General features: G+C 41.3%; 1 protein-coding gene across 5 annotated transcripts in view; it reads left to right on the forward strand.

Annotated features, from left to right (window-relative positions):
• RERE (arginine-glutamic acid dipeptide repeats) overlaps window positions 1-25,873 on the forward strand; it is a 404,790-nt gene that overhangs the window by 261,888 nt on the left and 117,029 nt on the right. For 4 of the 5 annotated variants that reach the window (XM_019639725.1, XM_019639722.1, XM_019639724.1 and 1 more), the window contains one exon: window positions 23,969-24,017. In XM_019639725.1, the coding sequence (XP_019495270.1) occupies window positions 23,969-24,017 (49 nt within the window). Of the gene's footprint in view, window positions 1-9,640; window positions 9,882-23,968; window positions 24,018-25,873 lie in introns of those variants that run through there. The other variant, XM_019639726.1, reaches the window with a different exon arrangement.

Here is a 25,873-nt window from a genome sequence, read left to right on the forward strand (position 1 = left end):
GCAGAGGCCACACCCACCCCAGAGGCAGATTTTCACACTCAGTGAGAACTTTGAGGTACTGTGACACTGTGTTCTTGCTAGCCATGATGTTTAAGAAAACAAACTTAATTGAACAAAAAAAACAAAACAATGGGGGCAGATGTTTCCAGCTTCAAGTAAGATACAGGCTACAAGGGGCTGGCACATCAGCGGCTAGAATCTAATGCCTGCCTAATCTGGGAACCCTTAGGAAATGGGGCTTTGCTTTGGGATGTTATATGTGTGTGTGTGTGTGTATATATATATATATATATATATATATATATATATATATATATACACACACACACACACACATATATATCTATATACATACACACACACACACACACACACATATGTATTTCTGCACTCAGGAGGTGTTCACTTTTACCACCTGAACAAGATTCATCCCAAATGATTTCTGTAGTCAGCATACTCTGACTCAGGCCCGTGAAAGAGGGGAAGGAAATAATGGTGAAGGGAGTCCCAGAAAGAACAAAAGGTAGTGGCCATTTGAGAGGGGATGCCTTTATCTTTAAATTATTAAGCATGAATTTTCCCAAGGACCAGTCCATTTGTTTCCCCTTACTAATAATTGTCCTTTAGCTCCCCAAAGTGCATTTAGGGATAGTGAAGAAAACATATAATTTAAAATGGAGCATTTTGTATTGATAGTTTCTGATTCTCTCTCTCTCTCTCTCTCTCTCACACACACACACACACACACACAGTCTGTCTTATAAAAGTGTTAGAGGTCTTGGTCTATAGCATGAAACATCTGATTATATGCTTGGTTCTTTGCTGTTTCAACATGAGTCTTCTCTTAGTGATCAGGTGGGAAACAAGTTGAGGGCTCAGATCTGATCTGTCTTACCAGGAGAGAAGGTTCTTGATCACCTGTGACCACCTGTAGTCACCCGTGCCCTTTCCTCTTTGCTTCTTCTAGGGAGGAACTTTTTTTTTAAGCAATTAATGAGTCTTAGAATGATTATCTTTATATTTAGTAGCAATCATAAACTGAGGCTCTTGCAAGGATTTATAGTTAATCTCTCCCTGACTGACAGCGGCAGTGATGTTACTAATAGCTTATACTCTGTGAGCCCCGTGTGCAGGACACTCACTGCTCTGTTTCAGGTGCATAATTCATTTTCTTCGATTTGGTTTTGAGACAGTCTCAACGTCCCAGAACAGCTGCGAGTGCGGTAGACAATCCTTTCTTAACTGATCCGTTGGCAAGTATGCTGTCACCATGAGGCTGTATCATACTCTAATACATGTGTATTTCCTGTGAACAAGGACATTTTCTTACCTGACCATAGTGCAGCCCTCAAAATCAGAAAATTCGCAATGAAATGTTATCACCATGGAATGCTCAGACCCCTCTCAACTTTTATCCGTTTTCCCAATAAAGACCTTTATAACAGAAGGATCCAGTTCAGCATTATGGATTTAGTTGTGATGTCTATTTAGTCTCCTTCAATCTAGAATTTTCTCAGTCTTTCCTTCTCTTCATGATCGTGCTATTTTTGAAGAGTATAGATAGGCTAGTTGTTTTGAGGCTGTCCTTCAGTTTGCATTTATGATGTTTCCTTGTTATTAGATTTTGGTCATGTATTCTGACAGCGATAGCACAGAAGCCTGTTTTTTTCTGCATCCTATCAGGTGGTGCACAATTCTAGCTTGTCCCAGTTGAACAAAGTTCTGTCTGCCAGGCTTTGCAATTGCACAATTTCTCTTTTTCTAATTAATGACCATTTTGTGGGAATCTGCTTGAAGTTTGTATAGATACCCTCTTCCTCATCAAACTTTCAATTCATTTATATCAGGATGGATTAATGGCTTCCTGTGTTATTCAGTTGTTTATAATCTGTTACTGTCCCTATTCATTTTGAGGTCAGATTGTCTGAGATTTTGGAGAATGAATTTAGAAACCAAGATCTGGTACTAGGTATGCTGGTTACTTTGTACCACTACTCTCAGGCCTTTGAATAAACAGAGCCAAGGGCGTGTGTGTGTGTGTGTGTGTGTGTGTGTGTGTGTGTGTGTGTGTGTGTGTGTGGTTTTGTGTGTGTGTGTGTGAGAGAGAGAGAGAGAGAGAGAATGCACACTTTTATATCTGTATTTTAGTATCTTTGTATGCTTATCCATGAGTTCATACCAAATTCTTTAATTCTAATCCAATATCACAGAGTTCCTGCTAGTTTTTACCTTTTTCTTTTTTTTGTAATTCTCATCTTTAACAGTGAGAATGCTTATTTCATTATCCTTTTATCTTTACTTTCTATTTTCTATCATTAATTCTGCTCTCTCCCACACGATGAACCCTTGAGTTGTGTCTTTAGTAGATTTAGCATTTGCTACTGCTTCATGTGACCTCAAGGAATCAAATTTGTAACATCATTTGTGTAAGGTGCGTGGGATAAGGTCTACTACTGCTATATCAGTGAACACTTGCTTACTCAGTGCTAGATTATTTAATTTAATTGCCATAAAAGCTTAGTCAGGTTGGTATTTATTTTATAAATGAGGAAATTGATATTATATTAAATAATGGCCTAACTCATACAGCCAGTAAACAGGAGACCCCAAGTCTATTTGACTCCAAAGTTGTGCTCTTAATTTCTGTGATTTCATCATATGTTGATATATACAACTTAATTTTCTTCTGGCTGTGTAGGAAAATATTTTAGTTTTTCTAATGAAGAAAAAATGTGCTCATTAGAGAATAACTTGACAAATACAGAAGTCCAAGAAGCAAACTGAAATAAAGCATAATTGTATCACCCATATTTGTGTTTTTCCTTCAATTTACACCCCTCTGTAGGTATAGGTCTATGTATTAAGATTATAGTTAAAATATTGCTTCAATGTAATATACATACAATCATGCATTCCTTTATTTGTTGCTCCTCTGTTTTGAACACAGTACTATGTCATTAAACATTTTACAGAAATATTGGTAATGAGCACCATACCATCATATGAATGTCTCATATTTTATCTTTTCTCATAGTGTTGAACATTGATGATTTTTCTAGTATTTGGGTGGGGTTTTTTTTAATTTTTTTAGCTGAGCCACCCTGCCACCTGTTGTAGCTCAGTGGCAGCTCAGCTCGGGCCAGGACTTGAACCGCTGTTGCTCAGAGCTCGCACTCTTGAGCAAGCTCTTAACCAACTGAACCACTCAGACGGCCCCAGTATTTGGTTTTTCTAAATAACATTGTGACCATCTTTTCAAAACAAAACTCTTTATACTTCAGCTGAAAAGTGACAATCTATATCTCCTTTATTTTCATTAATTTAGATTTGAGACATTTCAAAATTGACTTCTGTTTTAATGAAGTTGCCTTTTCTAGTCATTACAGTTCATGGTCTTTGTATAGCTTTTGAGGACAAGTTAGAGCTGGATATAAATATTTTCTTGTTTGCGTTTCCTCTGCTCTTAGAGGAATGTTTTGAGCTCTCAAAACATTCACCTGAGATGGCAAATATTGGAGACAGTTGCGAATACATGTGTATTTGGAAACAAAGCCTACTAAAGATCTAAAAACTTTAATAAAATAGGATAAAGAACCAGATATCATAATTTCAAGCACTTTTTGCCAGTGAACATCTACAAATGTTGAATGAAATATAACAAAACTTTTAAATGCAGATCTGAACTCTCAATAATTAAGAGAAACTGAAAAGTAAAGCAGTAAGCTGATCCTTCAGCAGCCCAAGGTGAGAGTGGGGCTGGGTCAGTTGCTTGTCTCCTTAACCAAAGGGTCTTTTTAACACCCATTGAGTATAGGAGATGAAGCCTTGATATCTAAAAGTTAGGACCATCAAAGATCTATTTTTGGGGGAAAGGGGTGAACTAGGTAACATATCTGGAACTAGAGGGAAGTGACAGGGAAACCTGTGGGGGATTGGGACCCCAGATCCAAAAGGGAGGAATAAAGGGAGAATTCCCCTTATAATTCAAAGCTTTGGGCTTTGTCACCATGACACTTGGGGCTTGAATTTACACTTTAGAAAAATATGAGAACCCCACGATGAGAAGATAATTAGAAAGTGCTCTTGTGCCAATGAGCCACCAAGGAGATTTAAAATTTTTTTGAAGGACATACCCTCATTTGAGAACCAGTAGGATAGGATAGCTACAGATAAAACACCTTTGAATGCTGAGCTCACTGTGAGGACTTAAAGAATGTTGAAAGAAACCATGTGCCATCAAAAGTCAGATAAAACAAATGGTAGGATCCACACCTAAAAACTCCAATACTAGAACTATCAGAAAAGGGATAGTTAACAGACTTAAAACAAATAGAAAACACACTTAAAATAGAACTTGATTCTCTCATGTAAGCAAAGTTTGAAAGGAAGCAATTCTAGGCTGGTCGGGGCTTCACAACCGTCAGGGACCCACCCTCTGCTATCCTTAACTTCAGCTGTCACCTTGTGCTCAAGGTGATGATGGAGGTAGCTGTGACCTCCAGATTTGAGAGTGGAAGAAAGAGGAAGAAGGTAAAAAGTGCATGTTTTCTCCCTTTCAAGGCGGTTTGCATAATTGTATAGGACACTTCATCTTCTTATTAGACCAAAAAGAAAATGAGACTCCCACTTTACAGGTGAATTCTACCAGTGTCCCAGAGAACAAAGAAAGATGGTGTGGGTTCCCCACGTAATTTTATGAGGCTAGTAAAACCTTTATACCAAAGCCAGATAAAAATGCAAAATTTATAGGTCATATAAACATGCATGTAAAATGTTTACATGTAGTATTAGAAAATGGAATCAGGTAAAGCATTAAAAATACTTGCCCAAGTTGGGTTTATAGAGTACAAAAATGGATTAATAATTTATCTGTTAATGTATTTTACCACTTTAACATATTGAAGATGAAAAATATGCAATGATCTTGATATAGAAAAAGCACATGATAAAATTCAACACCTTTTCAATATTAGGGAGAAAAACTTAGCAAATTAACCATAGAGTGAAAATTCCTTATCCTGACAGAATACTTACCAAAAAATGTATAACAAGCGTCATACTTAAAGGTAGAGTGTTAGAAGTATTCTCTCTAAAATTAAAAACAATATAAGGATTCCTATGTCCATTAAGACATGAGAAAGGAAATATATTAGAATTCGGAATGAAAAAAATGAACCTTTATGGTGAAATAATTTTATCATAGAAAATCTGAGAAAAACATGAACAAATTGTAAAAACAGCTCAGCTAAATCAGCATGCTTGCTGGATATAAGATCGATATATATATATATATATATATATATATATATATATATAAAACTCAGTTCCATTTCCACACACTAGGGACAATTAGAAGATAAAATTTAAACAAACTCTTTGTGAAAGCTTGCGTTCTCTTGATGCAAAGTTAGTACTAATTAAAAGTCAGTAGTATCTTTTTTCCAAGTGCTTTTAGTCTGGAGTTTCCTGAATTTTCATTAGTTTTTGCTTTAAATTCCTTGTTTACAATTTCTTGTTAGTAAATAAAACATTTTAGCCAGTTTTCTATTTCTGGTAAATAGAAAACTCTTTAAACTAAAACCTAGGAAACATCCATTTTATAACTCCTATTTCACTTTTGATAAACATGAATTTTTTGCTCACTAAAAATTAAGTATTGTAAGTGGACGAATGGTTTTCAGTCAGTTTCATATGATAAACCTTTTTAATTTCAGGAAGAATCCATTAATATAGTATATCCAGTTCACCTGCTGAGCTCCACTTCAGTCTGTCAGAAGTGTTAATTCTGCACCGGTTATTTGCTAGGGATTCATTGCAAGGAGAGGGAGGTCTGCGACCCAGAGACAGTGTAATGTACCTGGGTCACCAGACTTCTGGGAAAGCCTAGTGATGGGCACAGGAGGAAGTGCCGGGGCAGCCATGTGCATGTGCTGTGTGCATAGCTGCAGGCGGGGGCCAGCAGCGGTGAGCAGGACAGCCGCGAGAGAGAGAGAGGCCCAGGTCACAGGCGCCCTGCAGTGCAGAGTGCTAGGTGCCCTGTGTATAAGACCGGCCTGGGCAGGGGAAGCAGAGCCCATTTCTAGAACTGGAATTTATGGTTCAAAGGGGTGCATTGCCTTCTGAACTATCAAGCCACTGGGTTTCGGGGCTTCTTGATCTCCTCTGATGAGGAGAAAGACTGATCCCATATTCTGAAGTTGGATTGAACTTGGAGCTGGGTGGTGAGTGGATTCAGTTTGAGGGTTAGAGCACTGTGGGAGCAAGTGGCCAGGCAGGGCAGGTCACTCATTGTTAGTGGGGTGTCCACGCTCCAGATTCCATGAGGACTGAGGATTGAAGTCTAATACAAGTATTTCTTGTTTGTTTGATGCATTTTTAAATTTTCAGGAATTTTATGCACATCACTTAAAGAAGCGTTACGAGGTTAATACATAGGACTCCCACGTATCTTTTACTCAATTCATCAGTTAACATTTTGTAATATTTGCTTTATGATTTTATGTATTATTTGTTTTAACTTTTAGTACAGATTTGCTTTATTACCTGTGTTTTTGCCAAATTATTCTCTATATTTACCACATTGCTTCATTGCCCTCTCTTTAGTATTCTCTTTAGTATTTTCCTTTCCTGAACTATTTGGAAATGAGTATCAGAGCTTCTTTCCCCTTGAGTATTTCCATGTGTCTGTCCCAAGAACAAGGACGTGCCCTTACACATCCAAGGGGCGTCTATCAATCGGTAAAGGTTACATTGATATATATATACCGTGTAGTCTCATATAGTCCAGATTCAAGTTTTGCCAATTTTTCTAATACTGAATTTCACAGTGATTTGCCCCTATGATTACGTGTTGGCATTCAGTTGTTGTGTCTCTATATCCTTAGCCTTTCTTTGTTTTCATAACATGTCTTTTAGTCTTTTTTGTTTTTCATGGTGTAGACAGTTTGGAGGAGTCAAAGCCACTTTTGTCAATTATTCTTCAATTTGGGTTTGTTCCATGTTTCTTTATGATTAGATTTCAGTTACATGATTTTTGCCAAGACATCCTATGTAAGTGATAATGTACCTTTCTCAGTGCGTCAGACGAATTTTTTTTGAGGTACAAAATAAGAGATCAATAAAGATGATTTTAATACTGTCCTTGCCCACAAAGAACTTAAAACCTATTAAGGGGGGGGCACCCCAGGAAAGGCTGTGATGGGTTAGGGTGCAGCAAGACGAGAACACAGTTCCCCGAGGTTTCCAAGCTGCTCCCGCGAGCGAGGAGGTCTCTCCAGACGGAAGCTGGTTGGAATTGTGGTGGAGAGGGTGGTTTCTCCATGTGAGCGATCTGGGGCGTGAGCCCTGAGTGTGCTGCCAGTGAGGGCTGACGGGAAGAGGAGTCTGTCCAAGTGGCATGTAAAGGGCAGCTGTGAGGTGACAGTGGCAGGAAGGACAATGAGGACGTTGAAATAGGCTGGGGTCACCACTGATCCAGTATGACAGAGGAAAGGCCAGAGGCTGTTGGTAACTGGCCCTGAGAGTCACTCAGGGCTGTTGTGGAACCAAAATGGTCCATGTTTCTTGATTTGCTATTACTTGCTGTGATTTTTTTGCATGGAACAGTTCCCATGGTTTTTCAGAGTAATGATGAATTTATTAAATTCTTATCATCCGTTGATTTCTCCAAGGGAGCATTTCCATGTGAAGGGGTGTGGTAATTTTGTTTTAAATATGCACTTGAAGGAAATACTTAGACGGCCACATTCATGCTATTTGGCTGCTAGGTTCTAATTTAATTGCACTGGTTTTTAGAAAGTCTTTTTCTCTAGACCAGCAGTTCTCAACCTTCCTAATGCCGCGACCCCTTAACACATTGTTTGCGGGCATTTTTCTCTATACGACGAGTTTACTCGTTTCCCGCAAACAATGTGTTAATACAGTTTCTCATGTTGTGATGACCCCCAACCATAAAATTATTTTCCTTGCTACTCTATAACTGTAATTTTGCTACTGTTATGAATCGTAATGTAAATATCTTTTTGTTTTCCGATGGTCTTAGGCGACCCCTGTGAAAGGGTCATTCAACCCCCAAAGGGGTCGCGACCCGCAGGTTGAGAACCGCTGCTCTAGACTGTTTCCAGTCACATGCTTCTGGGGCCATGTTTTCTTATACCAACAGGGAAGACAGTCTTTCAACTTCTAGGTAGTTGCTTCATGTGCTGGGTCAAAAGTAAAACTTATTTAAGTGCACCTGGCATTTCTCATGCTGTGTAAATTATATTTTCACCGTGATGAGAGTTTTTATTTAATTATTATTTAATCAGTTTTTATTTAAGTGTCAGAACGTAGTTGATCCGATAGCATGAACAGGAGTCCCGGAAATGGAGCAGGCTCTGCACTGGCTTTAGAAATCTCGAGGACAGCGTGTTCTTAAGCTGTTTTCAATTTCTTTGTACTCTGTTACCTTTGTAGGAAACAGAACTGACCGTGTTCCTTCCTGCCCTATCTTGTCCTGTATAAATTATACGGAGTTTCATGGTCTTCCTTTTTTAAATTGCAACTAAGTGATAATATACAGAATCATCTCTTAGTTTGCCAATGGAAACTAAGCAGACACACACACACACACAGATGAGGGTTCTTCTGTGGCTCACAGCCCTGTGTGCCTATAGTTGGAGGAGTTTCGGGGAGAGGACATAAATGTGTTTCTAAGGATTTTAACAGAAAATGGCTCAGCTAGTACTGTGGACACTGGATACTTCACAGTGCTCAGTATGGCGAGGATGGTGTCGCCTTGCTTACGTGGCTTTAGCATCTTTTCTGATTAATTTTAAATGAATTGAGCATCATGGGTGATCCTCTCAAGAATTGCCTCGAGTTTTGAACCAGGAGACCACTGAGATCCTTAGAAGTGGGGTCGGGTGTTGGTGGCAGGACATACTCTGGGCTCCTGATTTGAACCTTCCCTCCCTTCTTACAGTTAGAAGTCCATTCTTCAAGCTGGACATGCCTGATTGGGCTAGTATCACTTTAGGAACTGTTGGTTTTTTTCTTGGCAATTAAAAAAAATTTATTATTTGGGGGGGTTTAGCACGTCTTATCTAGGGAGATGAAAGTCTTGGCATAGAATCCAGGATTCTTCACATGCTCCTCTCTCTCTGCCGTCCACACTGCGTTCATAGCCGCAACAACACCCGCCACTCCATAGCTTTGCCGGGATCGGCCGTGTGGCCTTTCTCGAATGTTTAGAGTTTGCAAAAGGAAATTTGTGGGGTTGTTCCCCAAGTAGCTGCTGCTATGGTTTTAAATGTGCTGTAGTATTTGTTAATTGATCCTATGTATAGTCTTTCACATCTGTGCCTTTTAATTCTATTCCATCTTGGAGATCTCGCTATTTAAAAACCACAATTGTTTTTTTAAAGACAAAACAAAACTTGCTGTTGTCTTGACAGAGCAAGGCATTCATCGGAAGCCTCCCAGTGGCTCTGCTCGCCGAGTCCCCAGTGTTGGCTGTCTCGGACCCCCTTTCGAAGGCCCCACTTCCCTGCACACTAGCTTGGTATGCGGGGAGAAGCTGCAGTCTGTTGGCTGGGCTTTATTTACGGAAACAGCAGGCTGGAGATTGATTGCGTTGAGAGACAGTGTATGGATGAGGGAGGGTCACAGCACATGCTCAGTCCTGTCAGTGTGAGGGGGAAGTTTCTGCGTTCTGCGTGAAGGCTTAGGTCATAGCACAAGCTCAGTGAAAGCTCTGTGAGGTCTCTCAGACTGCATGTGCCTCCATTTTGAGTTGTTAGAGTGGAAAAGGGCAGAGTTTTAGCAGTAAGTAGAGGTTCAGGGATCCAGCTAGACTCAGCAGAGCCTCTGTTAGTCATGGATGGTCCATTCAGCCCCTGCAGGTAGGCAACCTTCCTCTGGCCTCCCCGAGACAGTGTGGTTTTCGCTGTTCTTTCTCACTTCTGAAGATGTTTATGAATCATTTCATCATTCCTAGTGCATGTTCCCGAGAAGCTTGAATTCAGCTCTGGCTGGCCATGTAGGTGGTGTCGCAAGGCGTGGAATCAGAGCTGAGGCTGGGGCCACCCGGAGATGCGTTAGGCAAACGGAGAACGTTGTCGGGTGCCTCTGCTCGCCCTCTCCCTTTCCCTCACCTCTTTCTCTCGGGGTGTAGCTTTAACCTGAGGCTTCCTGGGTGCCTGGTGCTGCGCTCGTTTGCTTCAAGCACCTGCAGAGCCAACCTGCAGGCTGCTGGGCTGTGTGTGGCTGGTAGGGAATGCCTGGGCCCCGAGCAGCTCTGGGTGTTTTAGGAAGGGTGGTAGGTGGGCAGCTATTGGTTGCTTTGAAGGTGGGTGGAACTTGTTTGGATTGAGAGCCTGTTTGCCAGAGCAAATTATAATTCTTGTGATCTTTTCCTGAAGTCTGAAAATGAAACAGTGTATACGTTTGGACATATCTAGAGCTTATGGTTGCAACAATACCACCTTCAAATGTATTGTTTTTAGAAATGAAGGGTTATGTCATACCAGTTTCTACTGTTGATTGCTTCAAAAGGAAGCAACCCTTTCTTCCTTTTGGAGCTTGTGGAAAATTTCTTGGCAATTAAAAAAAATTGTATGCAGTGACATGTGTTAGAAGTTGAGGTTCCAGGTATTTTGTTTGTTGTTTGTTTTAGCAGAAGATGGCATTTGGTGTGTGTATTTTGTTGTATGACTTGCAGATCCTGTAGGAGAGAAATGAAAAGGGGTCGGTGCCTGCGAAGGTGGAAGTGTTGGCCCAGCCAGGTTTTGTGCGCACGCACTGCATGATGGGACCGGACCTTAGTTTTTCTGTGAGGGGAAGGTACGCTTTTGTGTGTCCTGTTCTCAGGCAAGGCTCAGACAGATGGCTCTGACCGTGGTCAACTTAGGAAGCCAGGCATTATAAGCAGATGTAGGACAAGTTGAATTCTTACCCCAATAGATAGTAAGTGAAGCTTTTGAATTGTATTAGTTGTTCCTCTTTCTTTCCTCTCCCCTTCTTTGTTTTGGGTGGAAAGTTTTGGGAAAGCTGATAGTGAAGTCCAGACACTGAAAATATTGCTGAACTATAATCTGACTCCCAGTGGGTTCAGTTTTGGGATTGCGATTTAAGGAGATGAATTATCTTATCTGGGAATAATTTAGGGTTAGTGCGTTTATTACTGTTTTTTAATTTCTGTTTCCATTCATGTGAGAGCTATCTTCCCATTATGATCATATTTATTGGAACATTGCGTTCAGGATTTTGGGGCAGACACCCACTTTCCCTCCATCCACGTCGTGGTCCCCCTGGAACTTGTCTCATTTCACTCTGTGTAGAAGCAATTTACTCATGGGAGTCTACAGTCGTCCTTTCTTAGACTGGAGCAGGGGTCGGCAAACTTTTGAGACGGAAGAGCCAATCCTGTCCCTCACAACAATTTAAAAATTATTCAAGAGCCATAAAACAAATGAAATCACAATTATGTGAATAATGTCCTTTAAAAATTTTTAAAATGAAACTATGATAGTTTTATTTTCAGTTTTACTTCAGAGCCACATGTACGTCCCCAAAGAGCCACATGTGGCTCGTGAGCCACAGTTTGCTGACCCCTAGACTTGAGGAGCTAGGTGCTGTAGCACTTGCTGTCATTCACATGTGGGATCCTTGCAGGGCTAATGTTGCAGTCAGCAAACCCGGTATTTGAGTTAGGAGAATCCTTGTTAGGAAGACAGTCGTGGAACTGCCTTTCTGTTCTAGGATTTTTAATTCTTCTTAAACTTTTTTTTACATTTAGCATATAAAATGTGACCAGGAAGCTATACTCATAGCTGCATCATCTCTGGACAGTCTCCTGCCCCTCATGCGGCTGGCCTGGCCTGGCCTCATACAAATGTGTGTTTACACGGAGCTCGTGTACAGCTACTTGTTTAGATGGGAAGGACTTGTAGTTACCACGGTCATCTGTCAGGACCCTTTGTTGTTGTGTCGAATATCTGTGTTTCAAATCCAATAAAGTTAGTCACTGAGCGACTTCTGGTGTGGTATGCATTTGTTCGTATTTTCCTATCTTTGGAAATATGTTTATAGAGTGTTGTTTGCTGACCAGCTATCTCCTTCCTGGTTTAGGGCTTCTGTGCTTGTCTGTTGGCCATAGAGGTTCCGTCATCTCTGGAAAGTTTCTCGGTTGGTGAAGTTGTCTAGAGCCTCTGGAGCCTGGACATTGAAAACATGCTAGTTAGTTTCATTTTAGCTAAGTGCGTCCCTCCTGTTGTACTTCAGATTATTAGGAAGTGTTGGTGATTACAGATGGTATATGTTTCCAAAAGAACGTAAAAGTTCACCAAAATATTATCCTGGTCTTAGCATTTGTTGTCATCATATTAGAATCTTGAATCAGAATCTGAGGTTGAGCCACGTTTAAAGTGTTCCTCTGGCATCATAAATTTTGCAGAGCCTGTGAATCTGTCCATAACAGCTCTGCTTTGGATCACTTCTAGATTCTGGTGTGTTAGTTACTTACGAATCGGGAGACTCGGACACGCTAAGACCCGATGGTCACCATGTCTCTGATTCTGCAGCTGTTTGTTGTTCCTGATCCTTTTTCTTTCCAAATTAACTTTTCCTTTTCCATTTTACTTGTTGGTCATTACTGAACTGAGTTGCCTTTTCACCAAAGAAGCATTCAACTCTAAAGTTATAAAACAAACGTCTAACAAAATAGAAAATACCTGCGAAAGGGAGATTTGGAATTACATGTATGGTCATGAATCTCCTCCCAAACTGATAATCATCTGTATTGAGCAGTTTCTGTTAGGGGAGAAGACAGGTTCTTGAACCTACCTTGAGAGAAAACCTGAAAGAAAAACTAGTCTAGTCTCACGTCGTATACTCTGTGATGCTTTAGGTCTAAGCTAAAACAGTTTATTTTCATTCAGCTGGGACAGTTGGGCATTCTTTCTCAAAATCCTGTGACCTACACATTTGATTGTCTTCCCTATTCGATTTTGAGCTCCTGGGGCACGGACCATGCTGGTTCTTGGACTCTCAGGTCCCAGTAACATGCCTGACACATGGGCCTCCTGCCATCTATGCTGAATAAATGAGTGGCATCTATGGTAAGAGAAAAGACTAGAATTGGGGTTAAATGGTGTGGTTCGAATTCCTCCTAACACATGACGTTGGACCCCCTGTGACATTGGAAAGTCCCTTCTCCCCTCTGAACTTCAGTTTTCTCATGGGTCATATGGAAATAAGTAATATTTTTCATAGTTGTTATTACAATTGGATGAAAACAATATGAAAGTGTTTGGCACATAGTTGCTCAGTGTGTTGTTGTTAATTCAAAGGCAAAGTGATTATACCAACAATATCTGCATTCTGGTTAACCTGTTCAACTGAAACAATGTTACGGTTGTGTTAGGAATTATGGTAAAGTAAGTTAGTGACCAGTATGTTTAACCACCATTCACTGATCTCCTGTTTTCTTGTGCTCTTTGGGTGTTTTTATTTTTCTTTACAATTCTTGAATTATTTTTTAAAGAGCTTTACTTTCATATCGTATAACATTTGATGTGTTCGGCACTAAATGTTGTTCTTACCACTTTCTCTAATATAGTGGGAGGGGTGCGTGTGTGTGTGTGTATGTGCACTTGTGTTGCTACCGGGGGTGCTGCTGCCCAAGCCCCCACCCCCCCACCATCCCCCCCAAACATTTTCTCCGCTGCAGTGAAGAGGAATAAGGCAATGGTCGTATTTTCAGTAGCATTTTTCAGACTTGCCAGCGGGAACAAAGTGACATTTAGACGTGCATTGTGGAATTACTTACTTGGTCCAAAGTCCCTTTTTTTCTGGGGACACTCCATTCCTGATTATTATAAAGTTTGATTTCAATGTGCAGAAAGCCAGCAATATTTCTGGCCAGTAGATGGGCTTACTCTTCAAATATGGCTGCTTTATATGTTATTTCGATCATGGTGGGGTTTTAAAGATAAGTTTGTGTTCTAAAGCGTCATATATGGGTGTATGCGTTCAGGATTGTGTTGGGCTGTGCTCATTACAGCCATTTCCCTTTTTGCAGCTGGTGATGACTGTAAAACCCATGAGGAGCCCAAGGTGGGATGGAGTCATGTGGTGTGGGCAGATATACTGCATGTTACTGCCTAATGGGGAAGAAGCCAGACAAATAAGAGATTCAGACAGTGGAGGAAAGTCATCGTGGTGCTTTGAAACTAGGTCCTTTCTCACATGTTGTTTAAAAAGTTCTTTACCGTGTTTTTTCTGATATTAATTATTATTGTGTGGAGGCCATATTTACTGCATCTTGTCAGCGTGGAGATTCTTCCCTTTCCTCAGCCAGTGCCTAAATTCCTAGCCTGGACTCTGAATTGTATTTAGGGGACCCTGTGGAAGGAGAGCTTCTGTGGCCTGGAATCCTCTGTAATTAACTTGGCTGTGACCCCCTAGAAAGGGCACCTTTATCTCCTCAAGCCTTTGCTTCGTTTATTAAGCTGAAAGATGGGATCAGATGGCCTCTGAGGGATTTCCCTCCGAGAAAATGTAGAATATTGTGACTTTGGATTTTGAGGAGTGCCTTTCTTAACCTTGGCATTTGTGTATGAATTTGGAACATTAACTCTTTCAACTGTTGACTGATTCTCTTTTTCTTGTGATTATTTGGAATGAATACTGAATTTTTTCCTACCAGGCAGTTTATCAAACCTGTTTCAGATTAATTTGGCTTGGAGGGCTAGCCTTCTGCTACAAGCAACTTAACTTAATTTTGCAGTGAAGTGCCTAGTTTCTATATATGGCTAAACAATCATTGAGTTAAAATATTGGAGCCATTTATTCACTTAAAATAGATTTACTGAGTACCAGTGGGCTCTGGGATATAATAGGAAACTAAAAACAGACTTTATACTTACCTGCATGATGCTTTTGGTCTAAAGGGTGAGAGAGCCATCAAAAGAAATAATTACACAAAATAAATAAAATCATGACTGTGATAAGGCTGAAGGAGAGGTAGGTGGTGCTTTGGGAACTCCTAACAGAGGAAGTAGCGCCTGTTCTCACTCACTGCCAGTACTTAGAGCTAATATTAGGAGTGAGTGCTGCAACAGGAGCTGTGCCCGCTGTGTCCAGTAGAGCACCTTGGATTTTTATAGCAACCTTGGAAACGGGCCATCAAGAACTGTTTTTCGTAGGTGAGGAAACCAGGGCTCAGATTGAATTATGTCCTCAAGGTTACCCTTAGAGCCAAGAGCACCTTGGTCCTGAAATTTTAATCCGGGTTTATGTGAAGGAAGTCTGCTCTTCCCCTGTACCTGAGGATTAGACTCGGGTGTGTTATCACCTCCCTCCCAGTGGTGGGGCGCCAGAGAGAGTTAGGGCTCTAAAGTCATCCTGGTAGGATGTGCAGAGCACAGTGACGTTACTCAGATTTCGGGAAAGGATCTTCCATCTTAAAATGAAGCAGTGTGTGTTCTGGGATAGATTTGGAAGGTACTGTGTTAGACTTGAAGGAAATTTCAGGCTTGTTCAAGACTGCTTTAGGAACAACACGTGTTCATGTTGGGCAGATCTGAGGAACCCCACACATTGTTCTAGTCTTCCTTCCCGTCAGCCTCATTTTCAGTCCTGCTCACAACCCTTCTAAAAAGAAGTGATTCCGATAAATAGCTTTTCTATTTTTCTAAAAGTTGGTGTATTTCATTCTGACCCACAGTCCATTTCTGTGTTCACTTTCGATGAGCTAGTAGGTAGAATTTCTAGTCTTGCTGTTCATTTCATGTCAGTCTCCCTGTGAAAGAGATAAGGATTATCTACTGTCTGAGCGTTGTGATCTGAAGGACCGGTAAAGGAAGAGTGCACAGTGATTCCACTCACACATGACACCAGCCACAGAGCAGGGGTCTGAGCTGACAGTTATCATTCCCAGCCTTTTGGGAACGGGCCTCGGGCTCCACTGCTGTTCTGTTCCGTGCTTGAGGTGGGGACCAGGTCTGGGTTATGATGGAAAGTCATCCAGCTCCTATAGAAAAAAGCCTCTGCTCTGCCAGCTCATGCCATTGCCCCTGGACCCTGTGTCCTATCCCTCCTCTTCCCCCACAGACTCAAGTCCTTGTCCTAAGTAGTTACCACGATCATTTGGAGATAGATATTGGGGTGTCTTGAGTGAATGTCCACAGACCCCTGCCTCCCTCACAGCATCCCCCTCTCATTAGGATGAAGTGATTTTATCTGGGCAGGCGCCTGTTTGCAGCTAGCCTGCTTCTCTTGAGGAGCGCCCGTGCCACCCCCCACCCCTCACCCCCACTCCCCCACCCGGAATCTGGCCAGCCAGCCTTCTCACCTCCTTTGCATAGATGCTTCTCCCTTTTTGATATTCAGTTGCAGGCTTCCTGCTCCTTTCTGTCCATTCCCTGTTTACTTCTTAGACTAAAATGTTTCCATGGTAACAGGTTACTTTTCAAAGGGAACATCTTGTCATTTTATTTAATCCACTGCAGCTGAAGAGGACTGAAATATTAAGTTGTAGTTGCCATGGATACTGCTTTGTTACATTGGTTTCTTTTGTATCAGATTTCATATACAATTTCTTTTTTTCCTTTTTTTTTAAATACTCAAGGAATAAACACAATGGCTTACTATTATTCTTGTAATTTGGCTTCTGGGACTATTTTTTCATATTCCAAAGCAAAGATTTGTAGAATCCCCATTAGGGACTGAACCTCAGCTGTTTTGAAAAACATATGCTATTTACATTAGCTGCACAGAGAAATTCTTCCTTGCTGGTGAGGATGGTGACAAATTTTTTTTTTTTAAGTATGATTCACAGCTAAGGATGTCTCAAAAAGGATGACCCATACCAGAGACCCTTAGTAAACGCAGGGAAAAAAAAATATGTAACCTGAGTTAATTCCTTGAATCTCGTTGCTTTTTCATTACACTGTCGCATTCTTTCTCCAGTTAGTTGTTCATCTGTCTACAGCATACTTTGGGGGACTCTACTTGTCATTTAATCAGCTTTTCTCATGTCTGGCTTTCTTTCTTATCCCTGCTCTGTCTGTAATACTTCACTCTCTTTTGACTTTTTAAAAACGTAATTTTTTAGATGCACAGGAAGTTGCAGGATGCTAGAGTGCTCCCCACACACCCTCCTTCCACCTCCCCCAGTAGGTCCATTGTGTATGACTCTAGTACAGCATCAAAACCTGGGCATCGACGGTAGTACAATGTGTGTGTAATTCTGTGCCGTTTATCACAGGTGGAGCTTTGTGTAACCACCATCATAATAGAGCTCTGGTCCTCTAGCCTGTCCTCACAAAACTCTGCCCGCTTCCCCGTCCCCACCCCATTCCTAACACCTGGCAACCACTCAACTCTTCTCCGTCTCTATAATTTTGTCATTTTGATAGAATTATATAAATTGGCCTTTAAGTTTGATAGGTTTTCTTTTTAAAAACATGAATGTATTGGGGATGACAATGGTTAATAAAGATAGGTTTTCTTTTTTACATGATTGTCAAACTTAAAAAAAATCATTTTGATTATTTTGTCTTGCTTTAGTGCTTGAAATGAGCATAACTGAATTAGGGAGAAGGATGTGGTTTCTCATACTGGTTCTATTTGTAGTGAGTTGTGTGATTTGGGTTTAGTATCTTAATCACTCTGCCATATGTAAGTGAGATTGGGAGCTCTGACTTTGGAGTCAGCTAAACTTGAGTTTGAGTCCTGGTTTTCCACATATTAACTGTGTAACCTTGGGCAATTTCATAACCTCTCTTAGCTTCAGTTTCCTTGTCTGGACAGGTAATAATGGCCCCTACCTTACAAAGTCATCCTTAAGATTAGGCAACAAAGTATATGGAATTTGCTTAGCTTAAAATGCCTGGTACACAGTATTGGGTTGTCGGAAAAGTCATGACGTATTTTTTCTATGTTTTTTGATGCAAAAATGCGTCATGACTTTTCCGACAACCCAATACATGTTCAATGAATATGTTATTTCCTTTACTACTATTACAGTTAGGAGTACTGCTGTTATCTATAAAGTAGGGATCGCCTCATAAGGTTGTCTTAAGAATAATGAAATAATATATAGCTGGCATAGAAAGCACTATTATTTTGTTTGTGTTTATTATACAACTGTAAGATATCTGAATGTATGATACTGTAGGTGAAAACTCACCCTAGGCAAGGATAAAGTGTACATAGATGCGTCCTGCATTACCCTGGGACATGACGAACATCTTTGATCTCTTATTTCATGTGTAACATCCTTTATCTGGCCTTGTTGGGACTTACACTGCCCTTGGTCCGGATTTTCCTTTCTTAAATGATGGCCTCCTTGGCTTTGCCTGAACCTACTATGTTAATTAAGCAGAAACCTCTTTAGTAGCTGTGTTGTTTAAACACAAGATAGAATGAGATCTCGATTTCTGTGAATATCACTAATATTTTCATTAATATCAATATATGAGTTAAATAAATTAATACATAGAAATGAGATAATACTATAGAGCATCTAAAACAGATAGAAGATACTCATATGTTTGTTAGCTTTTGTTACTAATTAAAGGATAAACCTGGCATCTTCTATTGTAGATTAGGAACCTTTTGAATTTTAGCCCCCAATATTTTCTAAAGTTCAGAATGTTTCATAATCAGCGCTTCTCAGAGTGTGGTTTGTGGACCCCATTATTAATTTTACCAAATCCCAACCCTTGTAATGTTCTTTGTGATGAAATGGGAGGTGACACGAATTCTGCTCCATACCGAAGGACATGGGTTGCTTGTTTGAGTTAGGGCTTTACTAGCCGCTTTTTCATGGCACACCATTTTTATTTGAAAGAATAACTGACAGACAAACTGTGGTTATTAAGACCTGGGTAACTGGCAAACGCGTTATTGAAAGTGGATGAAGTGAGCCTGCTATTTGAAGGAAAACAACTAACCGTGCTTCCAATGCTAGGATCTGAACTTGCAAAGAAAAATTAGAATTTTGAAAAACTTGTACCCACCACTCTGAGCTTGACAGCTTCTGTGCACCTACAGGCTTTCCTTATGAGATGGGTGGTGATATTAATGAATATGATTTTTTAAAAATTGGATAATGAGCTGTGTTGCTATTTGGAAGGTAGGCATAACTTAGTGAACTAATATTTTCCATCTAACCAATGCGTATGTGACATTACAAAGACGTGTCTGGGGAGAGGATCCATTCAGAGGTCAGCATAGGCTAACGGATTCAATTTTAAAAGAGTCCACAGGATCACTGATAAGGTTTTGTATTCACATTGTACAAAAGCTTTAAGAAACAATCACTTGTTGAGTTTTGGTGTAGTATAAAAAAGAATATCCATCATTATCAAAAAGATATTAAAATATTCTTCCACCTTCCAGTTATATATCTGTATGAGGCTACGTTTTCTTCATAAACTTTAACCAAAACAACATATTGCAACAGATTGAATGTAGAAGCAGTTATGAGCATCCCTTAAAGAGATTTGAAAAAATGTAAAACAGTTTATTTTCACTATGTTTTTTTGTTTATAATTATTTTTCATAAAAATATGTTACACATGTTAATACATAATGAGTTTATTGCCATAAACAAACAAACACATATTTTGAAAGTTCTCAAAAACATAACTTTCTTGGGATGCTCAGTAATTTAAAGAGCGTAAAGGGGTTAGAGACCAAAAAGTCTGAGAATTGTCGTGTTACGTAGGATGGAAAATGTAGTAGTCAGCATATGATTATTGAGTGTTTTCTAGAAGCCGCTGATATTACATTTAAAGAATAATTCCTGGTGGTTTTTGTCAGGTTTCACATCTTAGTGTCCAGAGATCTTCACATAGCCAAGGAACTTCCAGTTTGCCTGAATGCATCATAATGCCACGCAGGCACTGTGCTAGATTCTGGGGGACACAGAAAATGAATTAAATATCAGTTCTCGCACTCTAGAAGCTTGCATTCCCAGAGTGGGTAGAGGTAGGAAATGTCCAAGTTAGTCATAGGAGCTATTATCCTGTAACAGTGCTTTGTGAAACACAAAAGGAGCTTCAGAGAGAGGGAGCAGTGAGGCAACCAGGGAGGGACGGTTAATTTGGTGTTTGGTTGCTGTCAACAGAAGGGAGGGTGGTGATTGTTCTGTGGCTCGCAGATACAGCTGGATACCGGCAGCTTCCCATGAAGCCCCCTCCTTGTCTTTCATCTTTAGTTCATATTCTGACAGCTTTTCTCTTGGGTGGACCCAGCTCACTCTAATGGGGTGTGTTGCTCTCTACCTCTTTGTATCTTGGACATAAAAAGTATTTCTGCTGTTTATTCTGTCTTTTCGAGTTCCTGGATATGGGAGCTAATGCCATTGTCTTGGATCTCAGTTCTGCTCAAAAATAACTTGATTGAACCTCTTGGTATAAAATCCTAACATTTGAAAGGTACCTATGATTAAGAAATGCTTTTGTTGTCAAATTGATTTTCAAATAAGCTTTTTAAAAAGATTCTTTGTTTTACCTTTTTTTGGTGCTTTTTAACTTACTCATCATATTAGTAACCTTCATGGATATAAACATAGAAGGGTGAAACTAATTTAGGCTCTTAAGATACCCAAAACATTTTTTTGTCTACTTATAAGCAGTATTAATAATTATTAGCCTCAATTTTTACACAAATAAGTGGGATATAAGTAGTTCTATTCAATAAGGTATTTTGGGGTTTGTTTTTATTGTGTTACATTTTTTAGCTAAATAGGATGTTGGCTTAGTAAAACATTACAGAAAAAACATAAAAAACACAAAAATCAAAAAGAGAAAAAAGAATTCAAACAGAATGAACCAGGAATGTTTGTCCTGGAACTGCGAAGGACTTAGCAGCGTGTGGAGCAGCAATGGGGAGGTGCTTTCCTAACCAACCACTTGGGCACCTTGGCATCTCATAGATCTTCTGGAAGAGCCTGAAAGTTGAGCTATGGGCACAAGTTACTGGATGGGCTGCGGCCGAAGCCTCCTGAGATGATCCATTTGGCTCGACTTACACTTACGTGTAGGCAGCAAGCATTTGGAAAGTATTTAGAAATAAAGGAGAGAGCTTTTGGCAGCTAGTTGTGTTCATAGCTGGTTACGAAACAAACAAGTTGGAAGAGAAATAGTAACGCGCTGACTGCTTGTTTTTCTTAAAGAAGTTTCGTGATGAAAATAGCTGCCTGGCCTATTTGATTCCTCTACGGATCTCCTAAAACAACCTCTTGGAATGCCTACATAAAACTACTAGAACAGACTTAACCTTCTAGCTTCTGGGTCATTCGCCTACTGAAGAAACGAAGATGACTTGTATTTTGAAGTCAGCACTTCAGGCAAGCTGTTCTCCTGCCACGGACCCCCCTCAGCCTGCCACCTCCACGGGGTCTGTCCCACTCCAGAAGTCCACTCACTGTTTCGCCCCGTGTTGTGCCGCTGTCTCCTTCAGAGGCCTCTTTGGAATTAACCACTTCATAGACTGTCTGCTTTTGAAGACTCCCTAATTTTGGTCACTGCCCTTATGATTTTTTGTAGTGTTTCTCCTGAACTGTTGTTCGGTGCTTATGAATATAGCGATTGGACCTGTCCTGGTGTGTGGGGTGGATGCTTCTTCCCCTGGTAGATGGATTGGTTGTAAGCTCATGAGTACTGGACACACGTCTTCTTTTCTTTTTGCTACTCATCTCTCTTCCTTTGTCATATCTACTGCCCACCTTTGCCAAAATAAGACTTGTCATGAGAAGAATTGTTAGATTAAAAGAGGCAAGTGCTAGACCCAAGGCCTCTGAAGGAAATCATAGTTTTTCAAAATTCATTTTAACAACTTCAAACATAAGTATACATGGGAGAAAAACAAGAGATTGTATTTCCTGCTTGGTCCTTTGCTGCTTGGTTCTGCTCTTAAGCTCAGTCCAAGTCAACAAGTATTTATCGAGCAGCTCTCGTGTGTGCAAGTCTTCTCTGAGGCACTATTGTCAACACCACAAAGACTTGTCACTGGGCACAGAAAGGGTTTTCCTAGTGTCACCGATAGTCGGGACTCACACTGAGGGGAGCAGGCAGCTGGGAACTGGGCGCTCCGCCCCGGAGAGCAGGGGCTGTATTACTTCATCCACCACTTTGCACCTACCTAGTAAGTGCCCTGTGTAGGGCCCGGAGCAAGAAGGCTATTCAGTGAGTGTTTCACGAAGGAGTAAAAGAGGAAGACCCCCCCACACTTCTGTGGGTGTGGGGAGTGAAATGGAGAGGAGATAGAGAAAGGCTGCTTGGAAACAGTGGCTTTGAAAAGGACCCTGGATGTTAGGATTTGGAGTGAGGGAGGATGGGCATTGCAATTGCCCCAAGAATGGCTCAGACGGAAAGGAGCCGAACTCTGTCACCTCCGGACCTGCTGTGCTCACTCCCTTGCGTCTTCATCTCTGCTCGAGTGTCACTTCACTCATAAGGCTTTCCCTGACTGTCCTGTGTAAAGAGCTGACAAATATGTCATCATTTACCATCTACTTGATTCTTTGGCCCTTATCATCCTCTGACCTGTTATCTGTTTCTTTGTTTTTAACCTGAATTAGAGTATAAGTTCTAGGAAGGCAAGGACATTGTTCTGGTCAATCTTCATTCCCAACACCTGGGACAATTTCTGGCTTATAGTCCGTACTTAATAAGTATTTGTTGAATGAATGAAAGGAGTGAATGACCCTATGTGTGTGCGAGGAACCAGGAGCTATCTTTTTTTTTTTTTTTTAAATTGGGGAATTGGGGGGATGGGAACAGTGCAGGGGAATTGGGGGAAGGGGAACAGACAAGTTGCTGTCGTCTTGTTCTTCAGTCTAGTTGTGGAGGACGTTGCTTCACTGGCCCAAGTTGGCACCATCATTGCGCTCTTCCCGGGTGAGACAGATCAGTCGCCAGCTTCCGGACGGCCGCTCACTGTGGCTGCTGGCCGCTCACGCTGGCTGCTGGCTACACACTACACACGGTAGCCCATGGCAACCCACTGCCACAGGGGCTGCAGCCTACGCCATCGCCGGCGACTCACGGCAGCCCAGCTCCAGGTTGAGCTGTTGTTCAGCATCTTAGCTGTGGAGGGCAGTGTCACTGGCCCTCATATGTGGGATCCGAACCGGGGCCCTCTGGCGTCCTAAGCCAGTTCTTAACCATCGCGCCACTTGGCCGGCCCAACCAGGAGCTATCTTGTTTACACTTTTTTTTTTTTAGATTTTATTGGGGAATTGGGGGAGGGGAACAGCGTTGGGGAATCAGGGAAGGGGAACAGACAAGTTGCTGTCCTTTTGTTCTTCAGTCTGGTTTTGGAGGACGTCACTTCACTGGCCCGTGTTGGTATTGTGATCATTGTGCTCTTCCCGGGTGAGGCAGTCGCTTGCTGGCCATTGGACGGCCGCTCACTACAGCTCACGGCAGCTTACGCCGGCTGCCGGCCAGCCCCACTGCAGCCTACGCCATCACCGGCGACTCACAGCAGCCCAGCTCCAGGTCGAGCTGTTGTTCACCATCTTAGCTGTAGAGGGCGTAGCATCACTGGCCCTCATGTGGGATCCAAACCGGGGCCCTGCTGCTCAGAGCTGGCATCCCAAGCCAACTCTTAATCAACGTGTCACTCGGCCAGCCCTTGTTTACATTTCAATAAGGTTTATGATAGGAGACCCTGAAGTGTTTTAGAAAGAAGAGCTGTCTGTTGGGATTGTGCTGTAGGAACGTGTGTCTCTGTGAGGCATGGGGAAACGATGGTACAGGAACTCAGGACAGGAAGCTGCCGGACCGGGGTTTTCAGGAGAAAAAGGCTTTAGAGATGTGTGCGTGTGCAGGGCAACATTACAGATAGGGGAGAAGGTAATTCTTCCTGAGTTACGCCTCATTTATTTGAAGCGAATTACCTTCCTTGAAAAATGTGTGAATGTTTATGTCAAAACTGTATTTGCTAACCTAATCTACTCTTTTCATGACAGGAGGCTGAACAGCACCCAGGGGGAAATTCGTGTTGGTCCCAGCCATCAGGTAAAGCACATTTTAGTAGCTGCTTTAATAGGTTTTTATTTCTTATTCTTCTGCTGGCCCTTTATTCTGTTGAGCAGCAACTTAGAACTGCTGTTATTGCTACAGGGAATTTTTATATAAATGCAGCGGTTTTTTTCCAGATTACCTCATACTTTTCTTTTTTAATTATGGTAAAATATACATAATGTAAAATTTTCCATTCTAACCATTTTTAAGTGTACAGTTAAGTATCATTGAGTACATTCATATTGTTGTGCAACCATCTACCTTCCCAAACTGAAACTCTGTCCCCATTAAGCACTGACTCCCCATTCTTCCACCCCTCAGCTCTTGGCTTCCACAATTCTGCTTTCTGTGTATATTTTCCTACTCTAGCTACCTCATGTCAGTGGAATCACACAGTATTGGTCCTTTGTGTCTAGCTTACTTCACTTAGCATAATGTCTTCAGGGTATGCCCATGTTGTAGCCTGTGTCGGGATTTTATTTCATTTCTAGGCTGAATGATCCCTTGTATATGTATATCACATTTTGTTTGTCCATTCACCCGTCGATGACCGTTTCGTCACCACATGTGTTCATTGTAACTTTTTAAAAACTCCCTTTCCTTCAGCAGAGTCAAGATGGTCAGGATACTTGTCAGTCAGAAGCTTGTTGTGCTGTGACCTGTGCTCTCTCATGTTTTATTCCGTTTACTAAGACTACAGTGTCCTGTTTGTCATCTCTTCCTTTGATCTCTCTATCAGTTAGGATGTTTGATGGGCAGGAGCAGGACACTCGGGATGAACTTGGCTGTTTGTGTCTCACATATCATCACGTCCTGGTCAGACAGGACCAGGTTCCGCTTCTCTGGGATTTTCTTGGTGTTTGGCTGTCGCCACGGGGTGGCTTCTTCCGTAGGCCAGTGACTGATCCTCTTTATTTATATAAAAATGCACTTCTTTCCTTCATGTTTTATTATCTCTGACCGGCTTCACTGTACAGTCTGTGGTGTGATTGTAAGTTAATTGGCAGCATTTCTCCTTTCTAAGTGCACACAGAATAATAGTGGGTCTTACAGTGAATGACATAGAGCAAATGTTGAGAGGAGGAAAGGGACCATCCTTCTTTTCCCCTTAGAAGCAAGGACAGTTCCCCCAGACGCTCTCCAGTGGTCCCCACATCTCATTGGCATGGATTGGTCACGTGTCCATTTTGAAGCCATGAGGAAAATGGGTTTAACATGATGGGCACGGTCATCATTTGAATTGGAATGGATGTCGGGGAGTCAGCCAACACATACTAGAGACATGAGATACACACAACTCCTTATAAGGGCATAGAGGTTTTAGTTGTCTATCTAGTTAGTCCTTTTTCTCTCTAGATTTTGAGCATTTCTTTTGTGTCATTCAGCTTTTCAAAACCTATTTGAAGTCTGTAATGAGAAAGAAATTAAGAAGTAAAGGGAACACAGAAACCATCAGGGGCGTCTAATGACTAGAAGATACCTCTCATCCCAGAACTAGAATTACGAGTGAGACAGGCAGAAAGAAGCTGCAGGAGGACCTTCCCCTTAATATCCGCCTTGTTCAGGTGCAGTAAGACCTCACTTAATATTATTGATAGGTTCCGTGACGTTAAGCGAAATGACTTGTAATGAAACCAGTTTTATGGTAGGCTGATTGGTACAAACAGGAGTTAAGTCCCTGTGGCATCCCATCGTTGTTATAACGAAACATTGTACGAAAGGACCTGCCCTCCATCCTTTACTTGGTAGGCCTCTCAGGTGGGGCTCACTACCACCTCTCCACTATACTTCCTGTGCCTTCGGCCAAGTTACTTTTTCTTTTTCTTTTTCTTTCTTTTTTTTTTTTTTTT

The sequence above is a fragment of the Hipposideros armiger genome, unplaced genomic scaffold, assembly GCF_001890085.2.
Source record: "Hipposideros armiger isolate ML-2016 unplaced genomic scaffold, ASM189008v1 scaffold_46, whole genome shotgun sequence".
Taxonomy (NCBI): Eukaryota; Metazoa; Chordata; class Mammalia; order Chiroptera; family Hipposideridae; genus Hipposideros; species Hipposideros armiger.